This window comes from Procambarus clarkii, chromosome 52 (genome assembly GCF_040958095.1).
Source record: "Procambarus clarkii isolate CNS0578487 chromosome 52, FALCON_Pclarkii_2.0, whole genome shotgun sequence".
Classification (NCBI taxonomy): domain Eukaryota; kingdom Metazoa; phylum Arthropoda; class Malacostraca; order Decapoda; family Cambaridae; genus Procambarus; species Procambarus clarkii.
The window spans coordinates 3,675,353-3,701,418 of NC_091201.1; the positions used below are offsets into that span (position 1 = coordinate 3,675,353).

The following is a 26,066-nucleotide window of genomic DNA, read 5'->3' on the forward strand; positions in this document are numbered from 1 at the left end:
CCACCACTATCTTAAACACTAAAAATATAAATTAAATGTTTGCCTTAATGATTATTTTCTACTAAAATTATAACAAGTTGCCAAAACATACATAATGCCCATTACTATCAGGAATACTAAACCCTTTTCAGGTTTGGATACATGTAATATGTATATACAGTACATTAATTTTCTTTAAACTATGTGTATTGCAGTATAATGTAATAAATATGCATTATCAGTATGGTGCTTACCATCTAGATGTTACAGGATGAAGAAGAGATTTGAGGTTACATTTTTGTTCTGACTTTCATATTGTATAAAAGAAATTGCAATCATATCTAAGTTGGCATTACTGTATTCTTAAATCATCTGTTAATGCTAAAGAGGTAAATCTACAATGGCTTTACATTCAGTTTCCATAAATAAATGCTTGGTACAGCTGGAATTCACAGTTGATAAAACAGTACTGTACTATGCAAGCGGTGGCACAGTCAGAATCACCTTACTGAAGTGGCACGCAGACTTGCTAGTGTCCTATCTACTTATGAGTAATTATGTTTAACTGGGTGAGTAGCATAAGTAAAATATTCTTACATTTAAATATGCTAATAAAATAATTATTTTTGTTCACACTTCCACTGCTGTGCTCCAGTTCTTTCAACCTGTTTATTCAGAACCTACATTCGATAATGATAAAAATATTTTTATTGGGATGCAATGCTCATGTCAGGAAAATCCAAATTAACATAATTAACTGGAGCAAAACAATACTTAGCTAATGTGTCAACAGCAGAAGAATCATTAATGAACAACAGAGACATTCTTAATTCAGTACAAAGACGAGGTTTGGTGTTGAGACAAATCTAACTGGGTAGAAAGGCAACATTCTTTGTGCTAAAAAACAGCATTGAAGATAATAAAAAGTAATTTTCTGGGTGAGCCCTGGAACTATCGGGCTAATTTGCGATACATTAGACGAGGGCTTTAGTCAATGGAGTTCAGCCTACTGGGGACCACGAGCCAGAACCTGGCCCCCTCAGAGAGGCACAGGGAGCAATGGCCCTGGAACCCCTTCCCCCTATGGTTGGGGTTTTCCTTATATGCCATCGACCGGGGTTAGGCACTCAGAAAGGTAGGCATAACAAAACAGACCCCACATGGTAAGAAAATTGCAACCGAAAACCAAACAGAGAGGCAGGAATCCCCCAATTCCCAAGGAATCAAGCAAATGTCACACCAAGCCGCTCATCCCCCCCTGCGAGGACAAGGGGGGCCCCGAACCCCCCACATCAGCTATCTAGTCACTCCAGTTCGGAGGTTAAGCATCAAAACGACGCAAAAACTGCCAACTGGAGGAACACATTGAGCGAGGGCTCGGGTAGGTGCCAAGGCACGGAACCCAAAAAAACCTGATGAGGAAGCTGGTGATGCAGCAACTGATGCAAGGACCCCCCGGAGGATGAACCCAGCGATCGCAAGAGAGGAGGAAGGGGGCATCCTCGAAGGAACCAGAACAGACACCAAAGCCAAACCCGACCCAGTGGGTAGACCAGCATGGCGAAGTGCAGACTCCTTCTGTCTGTACAACTGAAGTGCGTTTAAAAATGACCAAAGTGCACAACTGCTCGAACAACCGCTGAGTGAACCGGGACCCCCAGAAACAGCAGAAGGCGGAACCACGGCCTCAGCAATGCTTGCAGAGGCAGAGACATGGAAGCAATCCAAGAATCCCAAACAAGACCCAGCCAGATCCGAACCCGGGCAGGACAGAACTAGACGGGACTCTCTCCAGTTCACCAGTAACCCGAACCCGGGCGAGTTAGGAAAGAACCACACCACTGGTGAGCAGATAAGCAGACCAGCTGGGAACCCACACCAACTAGTCATCGAGGTAGGCAAGAACCCGAACCCGTAGCAGAAACAGTCAGGTCACCAAGACCCGGGTAAGACACACGTGAACACGTGAGGTGCCAGATGCAAGACAAAAGGAAGGCAATAAAAAGAGTATGCCGGACACTCCACCACAAATCTATCCAATCCCTGAAGCCCGGTTGAATGGGAACATGCCAATACATGACCCTGAGGTCCAAGGACTCCATCCAGGCACCCGGCTCCAACAAAAGCCGGACCCCGAGACAAAGCAGGTATCCGAAAGGAGGGGCAAGGAATCCAGGGATACAGACAGGACAAGTCCAGAATGAACCACAGATCTGCACAGTCTTATTTTGACACAGGAACAGGCAGGAACCCCACCTGAGGGATGGGGTCGAATCAACCATGCCCAAGCGACCCACTCCAAGATGACCAGACGCCGCGCAGGGGAAGAAGCCTGCCCTGTTAGCCTCGAACCCCTTGAAGGAGGAGCTGTCGCCCAACGCCACCACAGGCCGGAGGACACGACCCGAATGCCCACAAATCGTGAGACCAGGTGTGAGCAAACAGAGTGAGTCTTCCCCCATCGCCCTGTCAAGAGGGCAACCAACAAGGGGCCGACTTGCACGTAGGACGATCATCGTGCCAGCAAGACGAAGAAGGCTCCAGAGGAGGCACCGGCACAAAAGCTGCACCAAAGGACCACCTTGACAACAGAAGCTGAAGCCCCTGTACGACCACAAAACACGTGCCAAGACCCAAGAAGTGCAGTCTGCAAATCAGGAAGTACCTGGAACATACCTCAGGCTGCGAGCAGCCGCGTCCAACAGCCTGGTTGATCAGTCCAGCAACCAGGAGGCCTGGTCGACGACCGGACCGCGGGGACACTAAGCCCCGGAAGCACCTCAAGGTAACCCCAGAATAGGAAGTCCAAGGCACACAGGAGGTAACAAAGGACCCCAAAGGGTACCTGAGAGGACATAAACCTCCGGAACGAAAGTGAAGAGTCCAAAGGAACCCGGAAACAAACCCGGGGGGAACCCAAACCACCACATTTGCTTGTGGAAAATGCACCACAGCAAGGAAGGGCAAAAGGCATCACCCAGACTGAACCCCTGGTTAAACTGAGGGACAAAATGCATGGGAGCAAACAACCAGGGACACCGGACCTAGACATAACACAGACAGAAAACACAAAACCTGGCAAAAAAAAACAACACCCAAGCGTTCCCAGAGGAACAGAATAAGGGCAGAATGCCCTAGAAGAAAGAACGAAACAGAAACGGCAACAGGAGGATAAAAATTCGCGTAGGAGGCGAAAAAACGCCTCCAAAACTCACGCCAGCAAATGTGGGAATTAAGCAGACCAGAGGAGGGCTGAACAAGAGGGCACAAAGCTCAAGCAGTGCAAACTGCCCCAGAACTGCTAGTGGGCCCCCCACAGCCCCAGAAACCTGCAACAGAGCCATCCTCCACCCCTGAAGAAAAGGCAGAGTCCAGGGGAAAGGCAGCAAAGAAGGGGCTGTTGGTAGAACCCAGAAGCCTCGGTAGGAGCAGGCTCGAATACCTCCATTCCCAACCCAAATATGGCAGCTCCCGAAGTCTCATCACTAACTAAACCCCACCCTAACCCCGAAACCCGCAGATGGTTCGGGAGGAAAGAGGGAAAGTGGGGGGGGAGAGAGAGAGAGAGAAAGGGTGAACAATGCCTAACCACAACGGGGCATCCAGGTGGGAAACCAACCTAGTGCATTCAAGCAACTTGAACCTAGCATGCAATGTGGATGCTGCCTCAACTCTAACAGTAATGTAATCAGAATAGTACTGGAAAACAAGACTTGCAAGACTCCAGGTCAAAGGTGTCATTGACCCAACAGGCATCATGACAGAGGGAAAAGTGGTGACTGTCACCCTGAGACAAGGGCACACATCATCCTTCAAACTGGCACAAGGTGGGCTGGAACTCGGAAGACACATCCATAGGTCCACCGAGCCCCGATAGGGTTTTCCAGGGCCCGTAGGCTGACTACTACAGGAAGCCCAGGCAAGGTGTTACTAACCGGTTAAGACCCAAAGCTAACAAGGGAAGGGGGGAGATCAAAACTCTGAAACCCCTGCAACGTGTACAATTATGGGGCCTAGTGGAGGGCCACCAATATATTATTGTGAAACTATAGCCACACCAGGCAAGGAAAACAAAAACAAAATAAAATCCCTGCAAAAGTACGTCCCCCAGGGAAAACAGGAACCGGCCCCACATAGGTTGGCAGGCTGCACAACACCTTGATGCCCCAACCAGTACGATACCAATCCCTACCCAAGGCCAAACAAGGGCCAGAAACCCCAGCTGGTCCCAAGGGCAGGGTAAGTGCCAAGCAGCAAAAACCACTACGAAATTGGTTCCCAAACGCACCAGGGAAGAGAACCCTAACATGCAAGGGTAGTACTCACAGGGCACTTAGGGAAAGATGCCCTTAAGCGCATGCAGCCTCGGTACTCTTTGAGGACACCTGGCCACCACACATAATGACACCACAGAGGACACCAAGAAGATAAACTCTGCTTAGAAACCAAGACCAGAGATGATGTCCACCCTGGATCGGTTTAGCCAACGAACTGGAGTTGCTAGGTAGCTGGTGATGGGGGGGGGTCTGGGGCTCCCCCCTTCCCCCTCCCAGGGAGGGGAGGGCTGCGCGGCGTGACAGCGTGATGTGACATTTGCTTGTTTGCTTGTTTTATTGAGAATTGAGGGAGTTCTGCTTCCCTGTTTGGTTTTTGGTTGCAATTTTCTTACTGTGTGGAGTCTGTTTTGTTATGCCTACCTTTCTGTATGCTTAACCCCGGTCAATGGCAGATAAGGAAATAAGGCCATTGCTCCCTGTGCCCCTCTGAGGGGGCCAGGTTCTGGCTTGTGGACCCCGGTAGGCTGAACTCCATTGACTACAGCCCTGGTCTAATATATCACATATTAGCCGGATAGCTCCAGAGAGCCAAGGGGCTTCCCACAGAAATGGTAAGGTTCTCGCATTTCACAGAGAAAACTGTCCAGAGTATAATATTGGTCAGGCTTCAGGAAATGAAAGGGGGTGAGCTGCCGTGGAGTGGTTAGCATATTTGGCTCATGTACGACTGAACCTGGTTTCGTTACCTGGACAGGACAAGACATATGGGCACGCTTCCTTATGCCTGATGCCTTTGTTTAACCAGCAATAAGTAGATACAGTATCTGGGAGTTAGGCAACTGTTGTGGTTTGAATCTTGGGGAAGTTCAGTCATTTACCAAGGAGGACCATGATAAACCTAACAGACTTTCTGCCATTCACACTGGGAAACCACAAGTCAAAATCAAAATATTGTTTTCCAATGAAATGGAAATGTTTGGATTAAAGCTAAATTTAAAAATAGCATTGTACAGTATAAGTAGTTTGCATGAGAGAATTTTCATCACTCTAATATACATGATTGTAAAGCTAGGCTAACCAGGCACTGACAAGTTTAATCATCCTCCAAAAATGATAGTACCCCGTACTGTACTGTATCTGTAGGACTGTATATATAGGTATCAAATTTTACTACTGTATTACGGGTACTTTACTTTTGATATATTAGAGGTAAATAAAAAGGGCAACACCCTAACGTAACCTCTCCTAGACATAACATAAGCAATCCGAGGTGTAACACTCGTAATATTATACAGTGGAACCTCGAGTGACGAGCGGCTCCAGTTAAGAGCATTTCGAGTAACGAGCAAGCCACTCGCAGAAAATATGTCTCAACTGACGAGCTTTCGCTCGATAAACGAGCATTCCCGCTGGTTCTCGGACACCTCCGATGACAGTTTTGCTGTTGTTTCGCAAGACGAGTTTTCCACATGACGAGCTCGGTGTCGGAACAGATTAAACTCGTTAATCGAGGCGGCACTGTACCTAATATATGCAATCTTACGTTGCATGTAGTACATGTTTGGACACTACAGGGCCTAGAAGATATTATGTCTTGAGCTCTCTACAAACCCAATACAGTACAGTAATACAAACATTATTTTGGGGGCACCACAGTTCATACTGTATTTTGTACGTATAACACATAAGTCGTTACAGTATACTGTATGTACTATCATTGTTAGAGGGTATTTTGGATAAGTAAGCAGCACATGACCTCTTTATGCAGTCCACCTTATCAAATTAGAAAACTGAAAAAAAGTTATAAAGATGTATGAGGTAAGCAAGTCACTACAGAAATATATCAAAGTATGCATTGAAATAAATAATTGTACAGCATCACTTGAACACGTGGGTCACTGAGCACTGACATGGTATGCCTGCACAGAAAGGCACACCATATTGTGAAGGAAGCTTCAACTTAGTTGGACAATTTGGGAAAATACCTCACAGCTAGTGAAAAAGTTGTCATATTAGAATACCTCTAATCTGAGCTGTGAAAGATTTTTGTTTTTAGTTACAATACTGTATGTCAAAGCAAAAGGCCTCTGAGGCTCACCTCTGCTAGCTGGCAGCTAGGACTGGAATCTGGCTTTCTCTCTCTACAAGGTGAGGTGGGGGAGGGGGGCTTCAGGATCAGAGATCAACCCAATCAGAAAGTATTGGTAAAACAAAACAAGCAATTGCTCAAAGAAAATTAGGTATTCATAGCTAATTAGACAAACAATTATTGCTGTGATGTAAACACTTCCACAATGTTTTGCCTGACTTCTGACAGGTGGAAACCCGAGTCACTCTGAATCCCCGCCATTTAAACCCTCACTCATGAGTCACCCGTACCCAAATGCTTGATTTTTAGGATGGGCAGTTTAGTAGCTCCCCAAGCTAACTCTCAATGGTGCCTCAGCAGGGGAGGCCAACATTTCTCACGTCAGAAACCAAGTAGTGAACATAAAAATGGGGCCAGACAGTAGAAGAAAAGGTTCTGGGGTAGAACATCAGCTGCATGCCAAACGATCAGTCATTTAAAATAGCTGCAACCAGACAGGCAGTATCAGACATGGAGCTTTTTCACAAGACAAGATTATGCATCTGATTTACCTCATTTCATATACAGTACCTAAACTTTAAATCCATTAATGCAACACACATTAGCCAGCTCAAATACTATATACAAATTATACAGAAAAAGGTTAGATATTAATTACATTTTACAACAAGTACATGAAAGATTGGGTATTCATAGATGAATATATTTCTTAAAATCAATGTACATGTATCTAAATGTAGATAAAAGCTACTGTAGTGAGTAGGGATATAAGAACATAAATAGCAGGCATTACCAAAGTAGACCTGTTAGCTCATTCAGGGTGATGCCCATCCAGATCCAACCACTCTCCTCTTCCCAACAAGCTTATTTTACATAAAGACTACATAAAATACACCATCTATACCATCTGCCTCTATGATATTGTTTACCAACATATTCCATTCTTCTACCACCTTTTTACCAAACCTGCACATCCTCACAACCTTCCCTGAATCTTTGGCATGGGTTCTGCCCTGGTCTGATGTTAGGCAATTATCAAAAGTAAGTAATTATCAAAAGATGATGACCAGCCCAGAAGACTATACTGTACTGTATAGCACCATGTGTGTCACAAAATATTCAAAGGAACTTACATATCATTCACGATGCCAATATGAGGGCAGACCTGAGACGAGTGATGTCAAAAGGAGAAGACTCCCTGAACATATTATCGAGGGACATCTGACTCAAAGGACCAGTGGGAGAGCAAAATTTATGATTATTCTAAAACTTAAAATTTTATAAGGAAATGAATATATGTTTGGAGTAATTTAGATACAGTACTCCTAAAAAATTTTACTTCACAAAACTCTCTAGTATGCATTTGGTAATAGGGCACCAACTTTAACAATCACCCTGAATACATCTTCCACAAATATTTAACTGCATGAATTTTCACTATTTTGCACCTAAAAAAAAAAAAAAAATCAGCATTGAATGTAATGAAATACTTCTTTCTGGTAGAACCCTGATGGCTCCCTCAAGCTATCTCACCGAGATGGCTCCCCACTACTGGGTCACATCAGTTGGAGGAGTCCTGTTAAGCCTATAGGGATCAGAGCTTAAACCAGGCCCCATCTGAGGTGCAGAAAACTTGTGATGTATTATCCTCACCCACAATGGGAAAGCATCCAGAATGTCAGCGAAGCTTTACAGACACTTACAAGGTTCATAGAAAGTAAAGCACAAAAATGGCCAACTGACTCCACAAAGTTTTCAGGCAAAGGCAAGTAATCCACTAACTACAAACCACTGTGAAAGTGGTCGTGAAGGAATAGCTCTACATCCCCGACGAGAAGAGACAGCTAAACTCCCTCCACTGTTAAATTGGATGAGACCATCCTTCAAGAGAAAGCCAGACAAAACCCCAAGCAAACCCTACCTTGACTCTGAAACCACAGAACAACAAGAGCCAGAAGCAGGGAAAAAAAGAAAGCAGAGCAAAGCACAATCAGAGGGGAGGCAGTGGGGACAGAGCACAGTGGGTAGAGCACATCTACACCTTGAAACAACCCAGGGGCCAACTCCGGGCATCCTACTGAACACAAAGCCATGAAATAACATACACAGATAAACCCACCTGTGAAGTGGCAGCTGGCTGGCAAGCTTGGTAACAAGAAGGATGGCGAGAGAATGGTGATGCCACATGCGCTTACGACATACAACCCCAGATTGTAGATGTCACTGACCCAGCAGGCATGGTGGAGGCAGAGAGAATGATCACCAGCCAGCGAACTGACTGATGAGCACCTAACAAGCTCACGTGTAGTGAGTGTGGCCTTAACGGGTTGAGGATGCTTGCCAAAAGAACAGACACTAAACGTAGTCTGTGAACAACGCAGCTACGAAAGGCGTCTGCGGTTTGCCATATAAATGAAGCGTGTGTGAATCCTTGTGCACTCCACTTACAACCAACCAGAATGCTCCTAGTCTAAGGCCTAAGCAGAAGAGTCAATACTGTACTCATACACACCCCAGTGGTCAGGCCTTGAAGAGGCAAACTCCCAAACACACCAGAGAAGTAACTCTGACAGTGCAGGGACAGTGCTAAATGAGCACCCAGGGAAGGGAATCTTGAGCTCAAACAGCTTGAAGCATAAAATGTACAAAGTTCACTCAATCAAGCCGGAAAGAATACATGCACTTGAAGCAAATACTAATGCTAAAGTGTGAAAACACAAGCAAATGGCCCAGACATAACAAAGTTCAAAGAATGGTCAGCACTTAGCTTAAGAAGCAGTGGGACTTGTGCAACTGATGAAGACCCAGGAAGTCCCCACTACATGATGTTTACACCAGAACATCAGCGAAAAGACTGGCCTTGGAGTCAGTTGTGGACCGGGGTTCCGGGTCGCCCGGTGGTGGCTATCTGTACTAATGGGCTTACGCTAGTTAGTGGATGGCTTGTGTTTGCCTGAATAGTTCTATGGAGTCATTTGACCATTTTGGTGTTTTATTTTTTATGAACCTTGAAGTTGTCTGTAAAGCTTAGGTGACTTTCTGATGCTTTCCTGGTGTGGGTGATGAAAATATATCCCCAGCTCACTGCACCTCTGTGAGGCGGAGGCGGACAGGTTCAGGCTCTGGTCCTCGGTAGGCCTAACAGGACTCCTGCGACTGATGTGACCATGTAATGAGAAGCCATTTCAGCAAGATAGCTTCAAGGAGCGAAAAAAAGGGTTCCTTCTAGAAAAAAATTCAATCAGACTGTAATCTGTATGAATTTTTACAGAGATAACATGAAGGATGTAAGCTTAATCTTGGTTGAAATAAACATGTTTTTTGAGTTTGTATGCTTATTAAAGCTCTCGTATGTGCATTCACCTAAAACACACAAACACCACCCCACTCTCAAAGATAATATTTACCTCTCAAGCCTGGCAAGCCTTATAGCATGTAACTGCAGATCTTTTACAAAACAAGGCTCTTTCAAAGACCTGCAGTAAGCACATTCAATTAATTACTACCCTGCAATGCTAACATTACATCATTACTTTAAAGCCATTGTAGCAAGGTTCTGAATAATGGATGAGAACATAATTGTGTTAACTGCCATCTGATTCATTGTGGCCTCTCTTTAAGTGCACTATTTACATAACTAGTACACTACTAATGGACTTATAGTTCTTTACTCCTTTTGCTATACAGTTCATGTTACAGCATTCTTCAACTTACTCAAGGAGATGAGAACCAACATTATAGTATACAAACAAAATTTTCTTTGCATTTACTCTAAATATTTATAACAATGTGAATTTACACCAAAGGTCTCATTAATGTCACTAACTGTGTGGACAATGTGACACTGTTAACAATATACAGTTGGTTTCAGTACAATTATTATGAAGGAAACCAACACCAGTACTCAACATAAACATTTAACTATTTCAGGAATCCTCTCATTTACACGTCAAATAACTCAAAATGTTCCGCAAAGAAATACATTAATGACAACTAAACAGAAAATATGACAATTTTAGCAGCAGTATCCCATACACCAAAAGATGGCCTAATAGCGATGTTATTAGTCATGTATCTTCAACATTATAGACTAGAATACTGGTTAAATGCCTCCATATATGACTTAAATAATAAATATAGATTAACACAATCTGTAACATTGTCAATTACAAGCCTTAGAAACTTGCTTTTGTCAGCAATGAAGATTAACAGATATGAAAGACATTAATTATTACTATACATAGTAGATTCACTTCAAGATAGTCACTAATATTAAACATTTAACTTAAATGTCAAGAAAAAGTACTATACAATAGAGTCAAAGAACATAATAAATTGACAATGCTACCAGAGATGCTATCAATTACATCAAGATAACATTGTAGATGTGCTCAACAAGTTCATGAATCTAAGGACAAAGACATTACAGTAATATTATATTAGTGTGTAGGCTCTATATACACAGCTTGAGTCAGGAAGTCTGAAAAATGAGATTATGCTTAGTCTGACGCGTAATCCAGGTACTAAAATAAGGCTATACTGTACAGTGTTTTTCTGGAAAAGAACTGCAAACAATTTTGATGCTGCAATAATCAAAACTGTTGTCTACTTGATAATAAGCTCTGCAATTTTGCGTGTCCATGCAAACTTGTAACATATTACTATGTACACCTCTTTCAATAATTCTTACTAAAACATCTCACTAATGAAGTGAGACAAAGATTGTAACTAACACACCCTTATACACACACAAACACAAATGATTATAACACTTGTGTACATATTTGTGAACAATCTGGTTATCAGTTTCAGAATGTGGCTTAGGGTAGTTGAATTTCTTCTATAGTCATAATTACTGAAACATTCCAAGCAAAGCACACATGCCTATTTAAATTAATGACATAGATCATCAATACTCCAGCAAATCTTTTAGCAACAACACCGTTGGTTTCAGTACAATTATTACGAAGGAAACCAACAACAGTACTCAACATAAACATTTAACTATTTCAGGAATCCTCTCATTTACATGTCAAATACTGTAACTCAAAATCTTCCGCAAAGAAATATATTAACAACTAAACAGAAAATTACCGATGGTAATATCTGCTCGAGCCGGCAATAATAACCAATTACCTCATATCATAATCGGATCTATTTAACAATAATATAAAAGTTTGCATGCAATAGTTGCATCACATTAAGTTTAACTTAAATATTGTTAGTGCAGTTTAAAACTAAAACAAACAAAGGTCCTCAAATGTCATATCAGCTTTTTCCTTTTTAATAAGTTTATTATTAAAACAATGATGCTGGTTTCCTTGCTGATGACCACCTTCACTTCCACTGGCCTCAATGCCAAACACAAAATCACAATCACTGCTGGACAGAGCATCATTTACCAACCATGATTCAAATGAGACATTATTTCTTTGTTTGAGTTTAGCATTACTATCAAAACACAACTGGATTTTGTTCGACAACTGCTCCCTCTTTCCTGCTAACTTGTGTATTTCTTCATGTCTCCTCCATATCAATTTTTTAAAAGGATTTTCACATCTCTTTCTCTTATTTACGGTTGTTTCTGGAACTTTAAAGTCACTCCATGAACCCTCACTTATTGATTTTAAGAAAACTGGTGAAAATGACAACTGATCAACTTCTTTGCAATTATCATTTACTGAAGTACTGACTGGATGTGGAATCTTTCTCAAATGTAACTCAGACTCTTTTATAATGCTCACATCACTTCTATTTGCTATTTTATCACCAATTTTATCATCAGCTTTATTTGCAATCTTATCACCAGCTTTATCTACAATTTTATCATCAGTTTTATTTGCAATCTTATCAACTGTATTATCTGCAATCACTTCTTTAATTTTATTTGAAATTTTATCCTTGAAATTTTTCAATATAGGAGTATCAGAAACGTTCTCATCTATTACAAGGTCTTGTGGTGCATCATTTTCTGTGTCTTTGTTAGCTTGTAATTCAATAGAAGATTTAACATTAAGACATTTATTAGTTTGTGATCTGGTCAAAGGCCGTTTAAATGAACCACAGTCATAAAATTTAACAACTTTCCTTTCAGAATGTGGAGACTGCAAGTCTTTGGGTTCATCTAACTGTGAACCATCTTTGGGTTCATCTAACTGTGATTCAGCTTTGAGTCCATCTAATTTTGAATCGTCATTGGGCTCATTTAACTGAGAATCATTTATGGGTTTATTCAACTGTGAACCATCATTGGGTTCATCTAATTGTGATTCAGTTTTGAGTCCATCTAATTGTGAATCGTTATTGGGTTCATCTAACTGTGAATCGTTATTGGGTTCATCTAACTGTGAATCGCTATTGGGTTCATCTAACTGTGATTCATCTTTGAGTTTCCCTAACTGAGAATCATCTGTAAGAGGCAAAATACTAGATGTTGTAGACAATAAAGCCATTGGTTGCTCATCATTATTTATGTGAACTTTTACGTGTGTGGCCAGTTCACTGCAACTAGCAAATGACAGTGTGCAGTCTTTACATCCATATATTTTACACTTATACTTATGAATGTTCAGATTGCCAGGATATGCTTGTCCGCAATCCTTACACGCGTACCAGACATCGTGTGCTCGTTTTAAATGATTTATAATTTTTCCAGGATACAGAAAATCATCACCACAATACTGACATATGTACGATGCACGGCCACTATGGTTAACCAAATGAATCTTCATTTTCCATGCTTTATTAAATTGTTTGTAACAATAAAAGCATTCATACTCCCCTCCCACGTTGTGGAAATGTGAGTGCATCTTAAGACGCTTCTCTGATCCAAATGCCCTATTACACAGGTGGCAAACATTTTGCCTTCTTACAGAATGTTCCTCTCTCTTATGTTGTAGAAGATCGGTTTTTCTGCTGAAAATCTCACTACAGTCATTACAGTTTATTTTTTTTTTGGATCTAGCCATCCTTTTTATGGGTGGCTTGACTTCTGAGTTGCTCACCATGTACTTTAAGGGGGCAAGAGGTTGTTGCAATTTAAGATAAAGCTGCGACTCATCAACTATACATGTACCGGTAATGTGTTCATCTTTTATAGTACTATACTATTTATTATAATAAGTACTGTATTGTTGTTTAAACAAATCTTAAGGAGCTTCCGCACCATGAAGGCTTTTTAATCGACTGACCAAGATCTTAATTTCTTACACTTGCTCTTCAAAATGCAACATGCAACACCCTTAAAGGTTCTACTTCAGCTTTAATTCTCATCTCTGTTCTTAAAAGTCCTTGATTGTTAATTTATTTTAAAAATATCCAAATTCAGTCTTTTTTCTGAATATCTGACAAGCTGCAGGTTTTTAACGTTTTGTCTACTGGCAGTTGGCTTCTCCATAAAATCTGAAAATAAAGAATTTGCATCAAACATGGAAAATCAAAGGTTACAATCTATTGCAATGTATTCAACATCCATAGAATATATAGTGTATTCTATATCCAAAGATTATGACTTATTGAATTCAACATCCAAAGATTGTGATCTATTATAATCTTTATCCAAAGTACACAGTTTCCACTGTTAGTTGCCTTTAAATATTCCATAAAGTTAAATACTGTACAGTATTATGTAATAGAATTTGAAACATATCTTGATAAATTTGATTTTCTAATATCACCACCATGTAATAAAGTAGACATTGATATACTATATACTGCATGTTGCAGACAATATAGTCATTGGTTATATCAGCAGCATATACCAAGGGGTAAAGACCAAACAAAAGGGATGTAGAATAAATGCATGGGCACAAAGATATACAGTACAATAAATAGTTAATACATGTACAGTGGTACCTTCATTTACGAATTTAATCCATTCCCAGAAACGGGTCGTAACCCGAAAATTCGTAAGCCGAAACGAATTTTCCCATAAGAAATAATGTAAATTGAAAATCCGTTCTACACTCCCAAAAATATTAACTTCAAAATTCACTTCATACATAATAAACACAAATATTTTGTACTATAGTATGTACAAGTTATAGCTTACCTTTATTGATAACTCTTGTTGGTGTATGGAAGATGGTGAAGAGTGGGGGGAGGGGGAGGGGAGCAGGAGAGGTGTTAGTGTTTCAAAGGGGAGTCTCCCCTTCCATTATAACATCAGGCGGTCATGACTTCTCTGGGGTACTACACACGTACGTACACACACACACACATTTACTCATTCATTCATTCATATTCATTCATTCATTCATATTCATTCATTCATTCATTCATTCATTCATTCTCTCTCTCTCTCTCTCTCTCTCTCTCTCTCTCTCTCTCTCTCTCTCTCTCTCTCTCTCATTCTCTCTCTCTCTCTCTCATTCTCTCTCTCTCTCTCTCTCTCTCTCTCTCTCTCTCATTCTCTCTCTCTCTCTCTCATTCTCTCTCTCTCTCTCTCATTCTCTCTCATTCTCTCTCTCTCTCTCATTCTCTCTCTCTCTCTCTCTCTCTCTCTCTCTCTCTCTCTCTCTCTCTCTCTCTCTCTCTCTCTCTCTCTCTCTCTCTCTCTCTCTCTCTCTCTCTCTCTCATTCTCTCTCTCTCTCATTCTCTCTCTCTCTCTCATTCTCTCTCTCTCTCATTCTCTCATTCTCTCTCTCTCTCTCTCTCTCTCTCTCTCTCTCTCTCTCTCTCTCTCTCTCTCTCTCTCTCTCTCTCTCTCTCTCTCTCTCTCTCTCTCTCTCATTCTCTCTCTCTCTCTCTCTCTCTCTCTCTCTCTCTCTCTCTCTCTCTCTCTCATTCTCTCTCTCTCTCTCTCATTCTCTCTCTCTCTCTCTCATTCTCTCTCTCTCTCATTCTCTCTCTCTCATTCTCTCTTACTCTCTCTCTCATTCTCTCTTACTCTCTCTCTCATTCTCTCTTACTCTCTCTCTTTTTCTCTCTCTCCCTCCCTCCCTCTCTCTCTCTATCTCTCTCTCTCCCCCGCTCCCCCCCCCCCCCTCCCCTACGTTTTGCCTGCATACCAGTAGGACCTGGTTGTGGCTCACTGCTTGTTTTCTCACTAAGAACCTTTCCATAAAGACTTGTTTTTCCTCAGTGGTCATCCTCGCATGTGTTTTCTTATGTTGACCCATACCATTGACTTTCTTGGGACCCTTGGAATGGTATATAATAATTACTTTTATGTTTAGAAACAAAAAAAAATAAAAAACAATGAAATTCTTTACAAAGAATTAAAGCACAATTGTCACTACAGAGGAGGCAGTTTTAAACTGAGGCGCAGTCACCGCAGTCACCATGAACCACACGCTCCGTTGACTCATATGTATATCAACAAACTCGCAACTCGAGGCAAAGCTTGTAAACTGAATCAAATTTTACAAAGAAATTGAGCTCCCAACCCGAAAAATTCGTAAATACAGTGGCACCTCGACTTACGACTGCCCCTATTTATGAAGTTTTCGAGTTACGAAGTAAATTTGGTCGGAAAATGCAACTTGACTTACGACCTTTGCCTCAACTAGCGACTTTGTTGATACGCATTTGGGTCGACCGAGCTCGTGGTTCCTGTGGCACAGTTTACCACAGCCGCCCGCTTAGTGATGATCGCACTTGTAAAGAATTCCTTTATTTTGGTGCTTTTATGTTTTTTGAACATAAAACTAATTATTATACAGTATATCACAACATGGGTCCCAAGAAATACAGTGGTAAGGTTCAATCTAAGAAAACATATGTGAGGATGACCATAGAGCAAAAACAAGGGATCATTCATAAATATGAAGATGGTGTGCGGGTTGTTGAACTAGTTAGGCAGTACAAAAAATCTATGTCAACGATATCCACCATACGTGCTAAGAAAAAGGACATTATGAGTGCTAAAGTGGCAAAAGGCATAACAATAATCACAAAACATAGAACACAAACACTTGAGGATGTTGAACAGTTATTAATTTGGATACACAACAAGGAGTTAGCAGGTGATAGTGTTTCAGAGGCCATCGTTTGTGAAAAAGCAAGAAAATTGCATGAAGATCTTATAATGAACACCCCTGGAATGAGTGATGAGGATGCAAAAAAAGTTTAAGGCAAGCAGGGGATGGTTTGAGAAATTTAGAAAAAGAAATGGCCTTCATAGTGTTGTGAGGCATGGGTAGGGTGCCAGCTCAGACAAACCAGCGGCTGAAAGATTTGTTAGCGAATTTAAAAATTTTGTGCAGAGTGAGGCATACCTACCACAACACGTGTTTGTGACAAGACAGGGCTATTCTGGAAAAAATTGCAGAAGAAGACATACATTACCCAAATCAAGCTGCAGTAGGCCATTGCCTTAACCTTTTTAATGACAATGTGATGCATCTCTACAGACAAATTTTAAAATGAAGGGAAAAACAAATCTCTATGGAAAGATTTTTAGTGAGACAAACAAGCACTGAACCACAACCAATGGTTCTAGTGGTATGCAGGCAAAACGTAGGAGAGAGTGTACCCCAAAGAAGTCATCATTGCCTGATGTTATAATGGAAGGAGACTCCCCTTCCAAACAGTAACACCTCTCCTCCTCCCCCCCACCTCACCATCTTCCATATGCCAACAAGAGTCCTCAATAAAGGTAAAGTCCTCAATAAAATAAACACACTGTATTGTTGTTAGAAAAGAAATTGTATTCATTAAAAAATGTATTTTAAGTTAATATTTTTGATGGTGTGGAACAGATTAATTCCATTTACATTATTTTTATGGGTAGTTTAGTTCATTTATTATGCACCCCATACCCATCTTGTGAGCGGTAGTGGAAAGGGTTACAGAGGCACATAATAGGCTCAGGTGAACAAATTCACAAGGGCCGTGACGAGGATTCGAACCTGCGTCCAAGAGCATCCCAGACGCTGCCTTAATCGACTGAGCTACGACATGGTCAAAAGGAGTTGAAACCAAAGTTCTACTGAACTTACTGGATCCTGCAGCCTCTCCCAGGCACAAACCAGGGTTTTACTCAACTCCTCCCATGCATTCAAGCTATGTCAATGGGCTGTTCTCCCTCTTCGCCCCTTGGGGGAAGTGACCTCTCCCTCTTTGGCGAAGAGGGAGAACAGCCTATTGACATAGCTCGAGTGCATGACGGAGTTGAGTAAAACCCTGGTTTGTGCCTGGGAGAGGCTGCAGGATCCTGTAAGTTCAGTAGAACTTCAGTTTCAACTCCTTTTAACCATGTCGTAGTTCAGTTGATTAAGGCAGCGTCTGGGATGCTCTCAGTCGCAGGTTCGAATCCTCGTCACGGCCCTTGTGGATTTGTTCATTTGATATATCACGCAATTGTGATTTCTGTGTGTAATGGGCTCAGGGACTGAACCCCACAATTCATTTAGCTAAGCAAGTTACAATCTTGATGAGCTAGTTACAAAATTCAGTACAAGTCGTCACATCATAAATGGGTTCGAGATCGATCACAAGTACTGATTCTAAATTAAGCACCTAACATATGTGGAGAGCTAGTGTCACAATTGATATGTTTGTCCTGCACACCGACCCCCATCCAGTGGGCAGTGGTCGATAGGTTACAGTCACTTAGTTACTACCTACAGTTAACAAACTAGGGATATTTGGCTAAAATTTCTGGTAGCAGATCATTTTGAATGAAATATTTACACACTGCTGGAATATTGGTTATAGAATTGTCTCTAAATTCACGTATCTTTTCGCATTCCATCGCATAGTGACGAAGTGTGTGCAAATAATTTTGTTGACACAGTTTACATTTGGTCAGGTCTACATCAGCAGATAATGAGAATTCCCAGAAATACTTGTAACCAAGTCTAAGCCGAGCAGTGGTAACATCTAGAAGTCTGCTGATTTTATTGGATGAACCATAGATGTGTGGCTCCCTCTTGCATAATAATATGATGATAGATGGAATTACTGGTGTCGATTTCACCTTGCCTCAGATCTACAAGATTTTGTTGAAGTTCTTGGTGTACTGCTGTTCTCAGATTGCTCATTGACAATCCAAGGTTACACTCAATGTCTCCTTTAAAGGCAGATTCTTTGGCTAACTTATCAGCTCTATCATGCATTCAGAGGCCAACATGAGATGGAGACCACATGAAATGGACTGTTACCATCATTAATAATTTTGTTGTATTTGTGTCTAGCTACAGACACGAGCATGTTACAGTTACTGTATATCTTAAAGAGCCGAGAGCATTTCAGGATGATAAAATCACTTACAATTAATGTATCAAGTTTGGAGACTAGTACACATTTCAGTGTAAGGAGCAAGGCAAATAGTTCAGTCTGAAGGGTAGAGGCCCAGTTGTTTATACGGACTCCCCACTCAAATACCCCACTTCAATACATACTTTGATATACTTCTGTAGTGACTTGCTTACCTCATACATCTTTATAACTTTTTTTTTCAGTTTTCTAATTTGATAAGGTGGACTGCATAAAGAGGTCATGTGCTGCTTACTTATCCAAAATACCCTCTAACAATGATAGTACATACAGTATACTGTAACGACTATGTGTTATACGTACAGGCATACCTCAGAATAAGAGTTTAATCCGTTCCTGGAGACGCCTCGCCTTCCGAAAACTCGCATTCCGAAGTTAATTTCCCCATAAGAAATAAAGGGAAATGAATTAATCCGTTCCTGACTACCCCAAAAACCCCACATCAAACTAAATTTTTATACCTAATTCATCTAAATAAACCTACAAAACTGTGTTCCAGTTATTACTTACCTTACTGTCGAGTGCTGTAGGCGTATGGAAGATGGTGAGGAGGGGGGAGGAGGAGAGGAGTTACTGTTTGGAAGGGGAGTCCCCTTCCATAATCACATCACATAACCCCATGCCTTGTAACACTATGGATACCACTTCTCTTTCTAAATTTTTCAAACCAGCCCCTGCTTGCCTTAAACTCTTTCTTATCTGCATCACTCGTTCCAGGGGTATTCTTTAGAAGGTCTTCGTGCAACACCCTGGCTTTCTCACAAATAATGGCCTCCGAAACACTATCACCCCTCAACTCCTTGTCGTGTATCCAAATTAATAACAACTTTTCCACTTCTTCAAGTATTTGTGCCGTTAATGTTCTTACTCCTTTTGCCACTTTAGCACCCATAATCTTATTTTTCTTCTTAAGTATAGTGCATATTGTTGATGTGGCTTTGTTGTACTGCCTACAAAGTTCAACAACACGTGTACCGTTCTCATGCTTCCGAATGATCTCTTGTTTCTCCTCTATTGTCATCCTCACAGGAGCTTTCTGGCCTTTATCCTTACCACTGGCTTTCTTGGGACCCATGGTGAGATATATAATAACAAATTGTATAGACAAATCACCAAAAATCCAACAAAACACTGAAAATCCGCGAGAAGAATTGATGTGGGGGTAGTCACTGAGCGCCAGACAATAATAAACTGAGGGGCGGCGGGGCGGAGGGGCGACGAACGCGCTAGGTCGGCTGTACGCGTATCAACAAACTCGCGTCCAAACTCGCCTCCCGAAGTAACCCTCGCCTTCTGAGACAAATTTTTGGAGTAAATACACCTCGCCTTCCGAAAATCTCGCATACAGGGACAATCGCATTCCGAGGTACCACTGTACAAAATACAGTATGAACTGTGGTGCCCCCAAAATAATGTTTGTATTACTGTACTGTATTGGGTTTGTAGAGAGCTCAAGACATCATAATATCTTCTAGGCCCTGTAGTGTCCAAACATGTACTACATGCAACGTAAGATTGCATATATTAGGTACAGTGCCGCCTCAATTAATGAGTTTAATCTGTTCCGACACCGAGCTCGTCATGTGGAAAACTCGTCTTGCAAAACAACAACAAAACTGTCATCGGAGGTGTTCATACGGACCTTTTTTTTCTCTGGACTGACTCCTCTTTATCTAATGAAAGCCAAAGATCCACCCAAAGTGCGTCCCACGCACACAGGTGGAGTGCCACGGAGGCTGTGGTGTGTAAATAATGGCGAAGAGCCGCAATCGGACACAAAGCATGATGCACCCCCGGCCGAACCAACCTAGCATCAACCACTGAATGACCCCTTCGGAAAGCAGCAGACTCATTCTTCGCTGGAAAAGAAGGAAACAACTGCAAACGAATAAAACGACCACCAGGTCCGAAAGAGCAGAAATGCCTGCGCCGGAGAAAAGCATGAAGCTTCCCGACCAGACCCCCCCACCAAGAGGCCAATGCCAACAAGAAAAAACAGAGCCATAGAAAACCAGTCCTGAACCAAGGAGGCTGCCACAAACTAAGGAGAAGAGAGAGAACCCAGTCCAATGACCAGGATGGCTCAGGCAGCGCATGAGCAGGCTGGAGGTAAAACAACACCCGTAAAAACTTATGGTAAGAGCTGAAAGAATGGATCTGCTGAAAGAGGTGGAGCCGTGGGAAGCCCCTCAGGTTCAGACAATGAGCAAGCAGCATTTGAAATCAGGGCTGGGCCAGCCACCAAGGAGCCAACAGGACTACTCTTCCATGGTAAGTCTCCAAGCGAGCTAGCACCCGGAGCAACAACCGGACCGGTGGGAGGAGATACAGGTAACCTCACCTCGACGGCCTTGCAGTCGAGGAAGGGTGCTACATACACTGGAAGATGCCTCGACCACACCGACGCAAAGAGGTCCACCCCCGAGCGCCCGTACATTCGGAAGAGCGCACTGAATGAGTTGGCATAGATCGTCCATTTTGTGGAAAGAGCAATGAACTGAGATAGGCTGTCCCCCAGAACGTTCAACACTCCCTGAACGTGAACTGCCAGGAGAGCCAAACCCTGTGAGTTCAGCAGACGAGTCACCCGAAGCGACTATCCCCAAAGAGCCAAGGACCTCATTGAACTCCAGCAGTTCAGACAATGAACCACAGGGGAGCTGTCTGAATGGAGCCAGATTGATGCTCCGCAAACGACATGAACCCTCTGAAGCGAATGCCACACCAACGTAAACTCCCATGCCGTGCTGTGAGCCCGATGGAAGGACGGACCCCACTGACCCTGGCCAGCCTGGTGAGCACTGGTCACAAAGCCCCCAGCCAAGAGACGAGGCATCTGTGAAGACATCGAGTGAGTCACAGGCACAGAACCCCGAAAACAGAACCCCGAAAAACCTGAAACACAAGGCACAGAACCCCGAAAAACCCGAAGAGGAAGCAGGCGATGCAGCAGCTGACGCAAAGCCCCAGGGGTCAAATGTAACGTATTTGTAACCTACCTAACCCAGTGATGGTGAGAACGGCAGAGGGGATGTCCCCAAAGGAACCAGAACAGCTGCCAAAGCAGATCCGACCCGACGAGTAGACCAGCATGGTGCAGTTCAGACTGCTGCACAGCTACTCGAACAACCGACGAGTGACCCGGGTGCCCTCCAAAAACAGTCGAAGGCGAGATTGTAGCTGCAATAACAACGCCACGGGAGGGAGAGACAAGGAAGCGGTCCAAGAGTCCCTGCCAAGTCCAAACTCGAGAGGGAACCATATGGGACTTCCTCCAGTTCACCAAGAACCCAAACCCGGCGAGCTGGAAAAGAACTAAATTCCTGGCGAGCACACACACAGACTAGCTGGGAGCCCAGACCAGCCAGTAGTCGAGGTAAGCCAGAACCCGAACCCCTAATTGAATTGGGACGTGCCAATACGTGTCCCAGAGGTCCAGAGATACCATCCAAGCACCCGGCACCAAAAGCAGCCGGACCCGAGACAGAGTGGTCATCCGAAAGGAGGGGCAAAAGACCCAGGGCCTCAGACAGGACAAGTCCAGAAAGAACTGCAGATCCGCAGTCCCGCTTCGGAACTGAAAACAGGCGGTCGCATCAGCCGTGGAGTTTTGAGGCCTACTGGGGACCACAGCCAAACCCTGCCTCCCCTTTCTCTTTCCCATCAAGGAGGCGCAAGGAGCACACTCGCACAAGGGGGGGGGGGACACAGATGGAGACTGAGTACCCAAATGAGCTACATAGATATTAAAAAAAACTTTTTCAATGTCAGAGCAGTTAATAAATGGAATGCATTGGGAAGTGATGTGGCTGACTTCATTCACAGTTTCAAAAGAAGATATGATAAGAGCCCAATATGCTCAGGAACATTGTTAATACAGTAAATCATCTCACAAAAGCAGACCTTGGCTGTTAACCTGGGACCCTACCAATAATTGTTCCCATTTGGGCCCACCACCATCTAAGAACAGCCTTCGATTAGGTGAAGAAAGTTTTTTGTAGTTGTTTTTTCTCTCTGGGAATAGGTTCATATATCAACATCCAACTTTGGCCCCAGACATCACTCGGTACCCTTACTCAAATCTCAGAATATGTTAGAGATTAAGTCACTGCACATCCTCTCATGTGTATTATATATATATAAAATGCTGAACTGTAATGTCAATCCTGACCTTAAAAGCTTCATTGAAGGTTGCAACAGAACCCATGAGCACCACACCAGAAACAAATACCTTTTTGATATTCCAAGAGTACGACTTAATCAAACTAGAAATGCTCTACAAATCAAGGGACCCAGAATGTGGAATGACCTTCCCAATCATGTTAAAGACTGTACCTCTCTCAACCAGTTTAAGATAAAAACTAAGCACTACCTAATTAACTCCCTGTAACCTACCTTCCCCTAAAATGTCAACCCATGTCTGCTGTTTTTAAACAATGCTGTTTGTCGACCAAATATATTTGTTTGCTGTTTTTCTGCCATGTTCCCCCCTTTTTTATTTTTATATTTTCTCATCACATTTTATACAGTACTTTAATCTCAATTAGTATCAAGTTTTAGTCTAGTGTTTTTCCTGCCCGAAACGCTTTGCGTAATAGTGGCTTTAGGCATTGTATGTACTAGCTCTATCTATAAATTCATCAATATTTGTATCACACCTTGTATGTATGTACTTTACCTGAATAAACATTTGAATTTTGAATTTGAATTTTGAGGGTTAGGTTATCTTATCTTGAGGGTATCTTGAGATGATTTCGGGGCTTTAGTGTCCCAGCGGCCCGGTCCTCGACCAGGCCTCCACCCCCAGGAAGCAGCCCATGACAGCTGACTAACTCCCAGGTACCTATTTTACTGCTAGGTAACAGGGGCTCGGCTCCCAAAGGCTCGGGCTCCCAAAGGCTCGGGCTCAGGCTCGGGAGGCTCAAGCTCTATCAACTGGGCTATGAATAGTCTTAATATGGAAAGTTTCTAGGAATAATAAAAATAATAAGTAATAACTTAATAAGAAAAATAATTTTATTCAGTACAGTGTTTACTAGTAGCTAATTATTAAGATGTTTTATTGCTCCTGAGAAGCCCACACAACACAAGTACTGAAAACAAATACAAGTCAGAGCACAGTTTGGAAGAGGAAAGTCTTTGCCAACAATATGAACTATGAGAAATGGAAATAATTTATAACGATATAATTTATGACTGCACCAGCTCAAGATAAAAAGACAGATGGCTAAGATATTGGTGGTGTACAATGGCCAGTTATGTTTGAGGTCATGTTATACCCTAGGACCAGCTCCAGCCACTTGGGCTGGACAGTAGAGCGACAGTCTCGCGTCATACAGGTTGCCATTCAATCCCCGACCGTCCAAGTGGTTGGGCAACATTCCTTCTCCCCGTCCCATCCCAAATCCTTATCCAGACCCCTTTCCCAGTGCTATATAGTCGTAATGACTTGGTACTTTCCCCTGATAGTTCCCTTCCTTTCCAGAACAAACTGACATGCTACACTGCAGATGATGAGTCACAATAACGTGGCTGAAAAATGTTGACCAAACCACACACTAGTAATTGAAGAGACGACGACATTTTGCCAGGTTAAGTTAGTTAAGAAATGTTTCTTCTGTGAGTTAGGTTATGTTAAGTTAGTTAGGAAACGTTTCTTCTATTGGTTAGGTTAGATTACTGTTGTTGTTGTTTAAGATTTGGAACAAAAAGTTCCAAGTAGCACGGGCTATGGTGAGCCCGTAGTGGACTTTTAGGTTAGGTTCAGTTAAGAAAGGTTTCTTCTAGGAGTTGGGTTGGCTTAGGTTTGATTAGAAAAGATATTTCTCTGGGTTAAGTTAGTTAAAGTTTATAAAGTATTCGTCTCAGGGTCTGCACTTTGCTTTTATCAATCATGAAATACATGAAAATTTTTGCCAATATACATAGAATGCCGGTACCTCCACATACGCATCTTAGTTTATATGAAACAACCCCGTGTTGTACTGTATGTGGACTACATAACTTTGTAGAGCCGGGCAAGTTTGGAGCGCTTCAGAACATTTCCAGCTTAGGCGACAGAGCACTTCATACCCATTAAGTTTTGCCAAGGTTTAATACCTAACCCAGCCTAACCTAACAATACACAGGTGAAAAAGAAAATGAGCTTCGTCGAAGCGCTTGTGCACGTTTTGACCGTACAACTATCATGACAGGTTTATAATTTCCATCAGATATTCTAGCATCACTGCTTAACTTATATGGCAAGCAATCACTCTATTGCCAGTTTAAACTTTTTCAAGTAAAGCTAATCATATGATCATCAGTCTCCTAGCGCGAGTATAATCCTTTGGATAAATTAGGTAAACTAAGGTTAAACTAAATCGTCAATTACTTACCATAATATGAGCTCAAGTGACCAACTGACCCTTATATACCATGCCCTTCTCATTTCTTTTAGTCCATGAACATAATAAAGACTTTAAATGCGAATATTGGTGTAATTACCTCCGAGGAAGAAGAAGGTTGCGGAACAAGAGGCCACGATAACAAGTATGGGTCGCTTTCTTTACGGTACTCCTCGTGCCTCTCACCACAGAAAATGGCGCCTTGAGGACCAACTATATGGAAATTTAAATTGAAATAAGTTTATTGAGGTAAAATACACACAAAGGGATCAGGTAGCTCAAACTATTCCCACCCCGTTCAGTACATCGTGTTAATACATATATAGACACACAACACAAAGAATAAACATTACCGAATATTCTGAGATAAACATATACCCAAAAAAACTATATGGAAGGATTATTAGTCAACTTCGAATTCAAATTTTTTGTCAAAAGAATCTGTGTACAAAGAACATAGGACTAAAGTGCAATTATGGGGACAGCATTTCCAATACTAATAAAGCCACTATTACGTAAAACGTTTTTTTGTGTATTAATAAGCTTGGGTATACACGGCAATGTAATGCTTCCCTATTCTAAATTTATCTGAATTTACCCGAGGTAACTAGTAAAGTGGCCTCGACGGAGAGAGGAAGCCGGCGGCTTGTCAAAGGTCCGCACATTTCCCCTGGTGATCTTTTCAAGATCACTTTTTAATCTTTAATATAGAAAAGAAAAAGATGAAGATAAAAAAAACCGTTATAAGTTAATCGAATATCCCCCATCTCATAGGATGGTTAGTCATACATGCCAAATATAACAAAACAGTAACATAGTATAATAAGTATAATAGAGCCAACACTTAAAAATAAATAAGGCACAGACTAATTCTCGTCAGTATAAAGAGGCTCGTAGCTCTCAAGGCTGTTGCCAGTCACCATCATAATATTATGAATTATTATTATTAATCATTTGTTATTTACAAGGTTTATTTTATTAACGAGCTTAGGTATATACAATAATGTGCTGCTACCCTATTCTATATGAGTCTGTTGGCATTCTTTCTAAGATCAGATATTATGTACCCCGCCCTGCCCTGGTGACACTCTATTACTCCCTCATCTATCCATATC

At 42.0% G+C, this 26,066-nt stretch overlaps 1 protein-coding gene across 2 annotated transcripts; it reads right to left on the minus strand.

Annotated features, from left to right (window-relative positions):
• Positions 1 to 124: 124 nt before the first annotated feature.
• LOC123763702 (uncharacterized) lies at positions 125 to 26,066 on the minus strand. 2 transcript variants are annotated; one of them, XM_045750993.2, is made up of 2 exons: positions 25,052 to 26,066; positions 125 to 13,746 (listed from the first exon to the last, which is right to left on the minus strand). In XM_045750993.2, exon 2 carries the CDS (start codon positions 13,350 to 13,352, stop codon positions 11,583 to 11,585), a length of 1,770 nt encoding a protein of 589 aa, XP_045606949.2. In that variant the 5' UTR covers positions 13,353 to 13,746; positions 25,052 to 26,066; the 3' UTR covers positions 125 to 11,582. The 2 variants fall into 2 exon arrangements, with proteins under 2 accessions (XP_045606949.2, XP_069160383.1); XM_069304282.1 differs by having other exon boundaries at positions 24,943 to 25,095.

Excerpts from the sequence above, each read along its gene's own strand:
- LOC123763702 (XM_045750993.2), bottom strand. The coding sequence starts at position 13,352 with ATGGTGAGCAACTCAGAAGTCAAGCCACCCATAAAAAGGATGGCTAGA.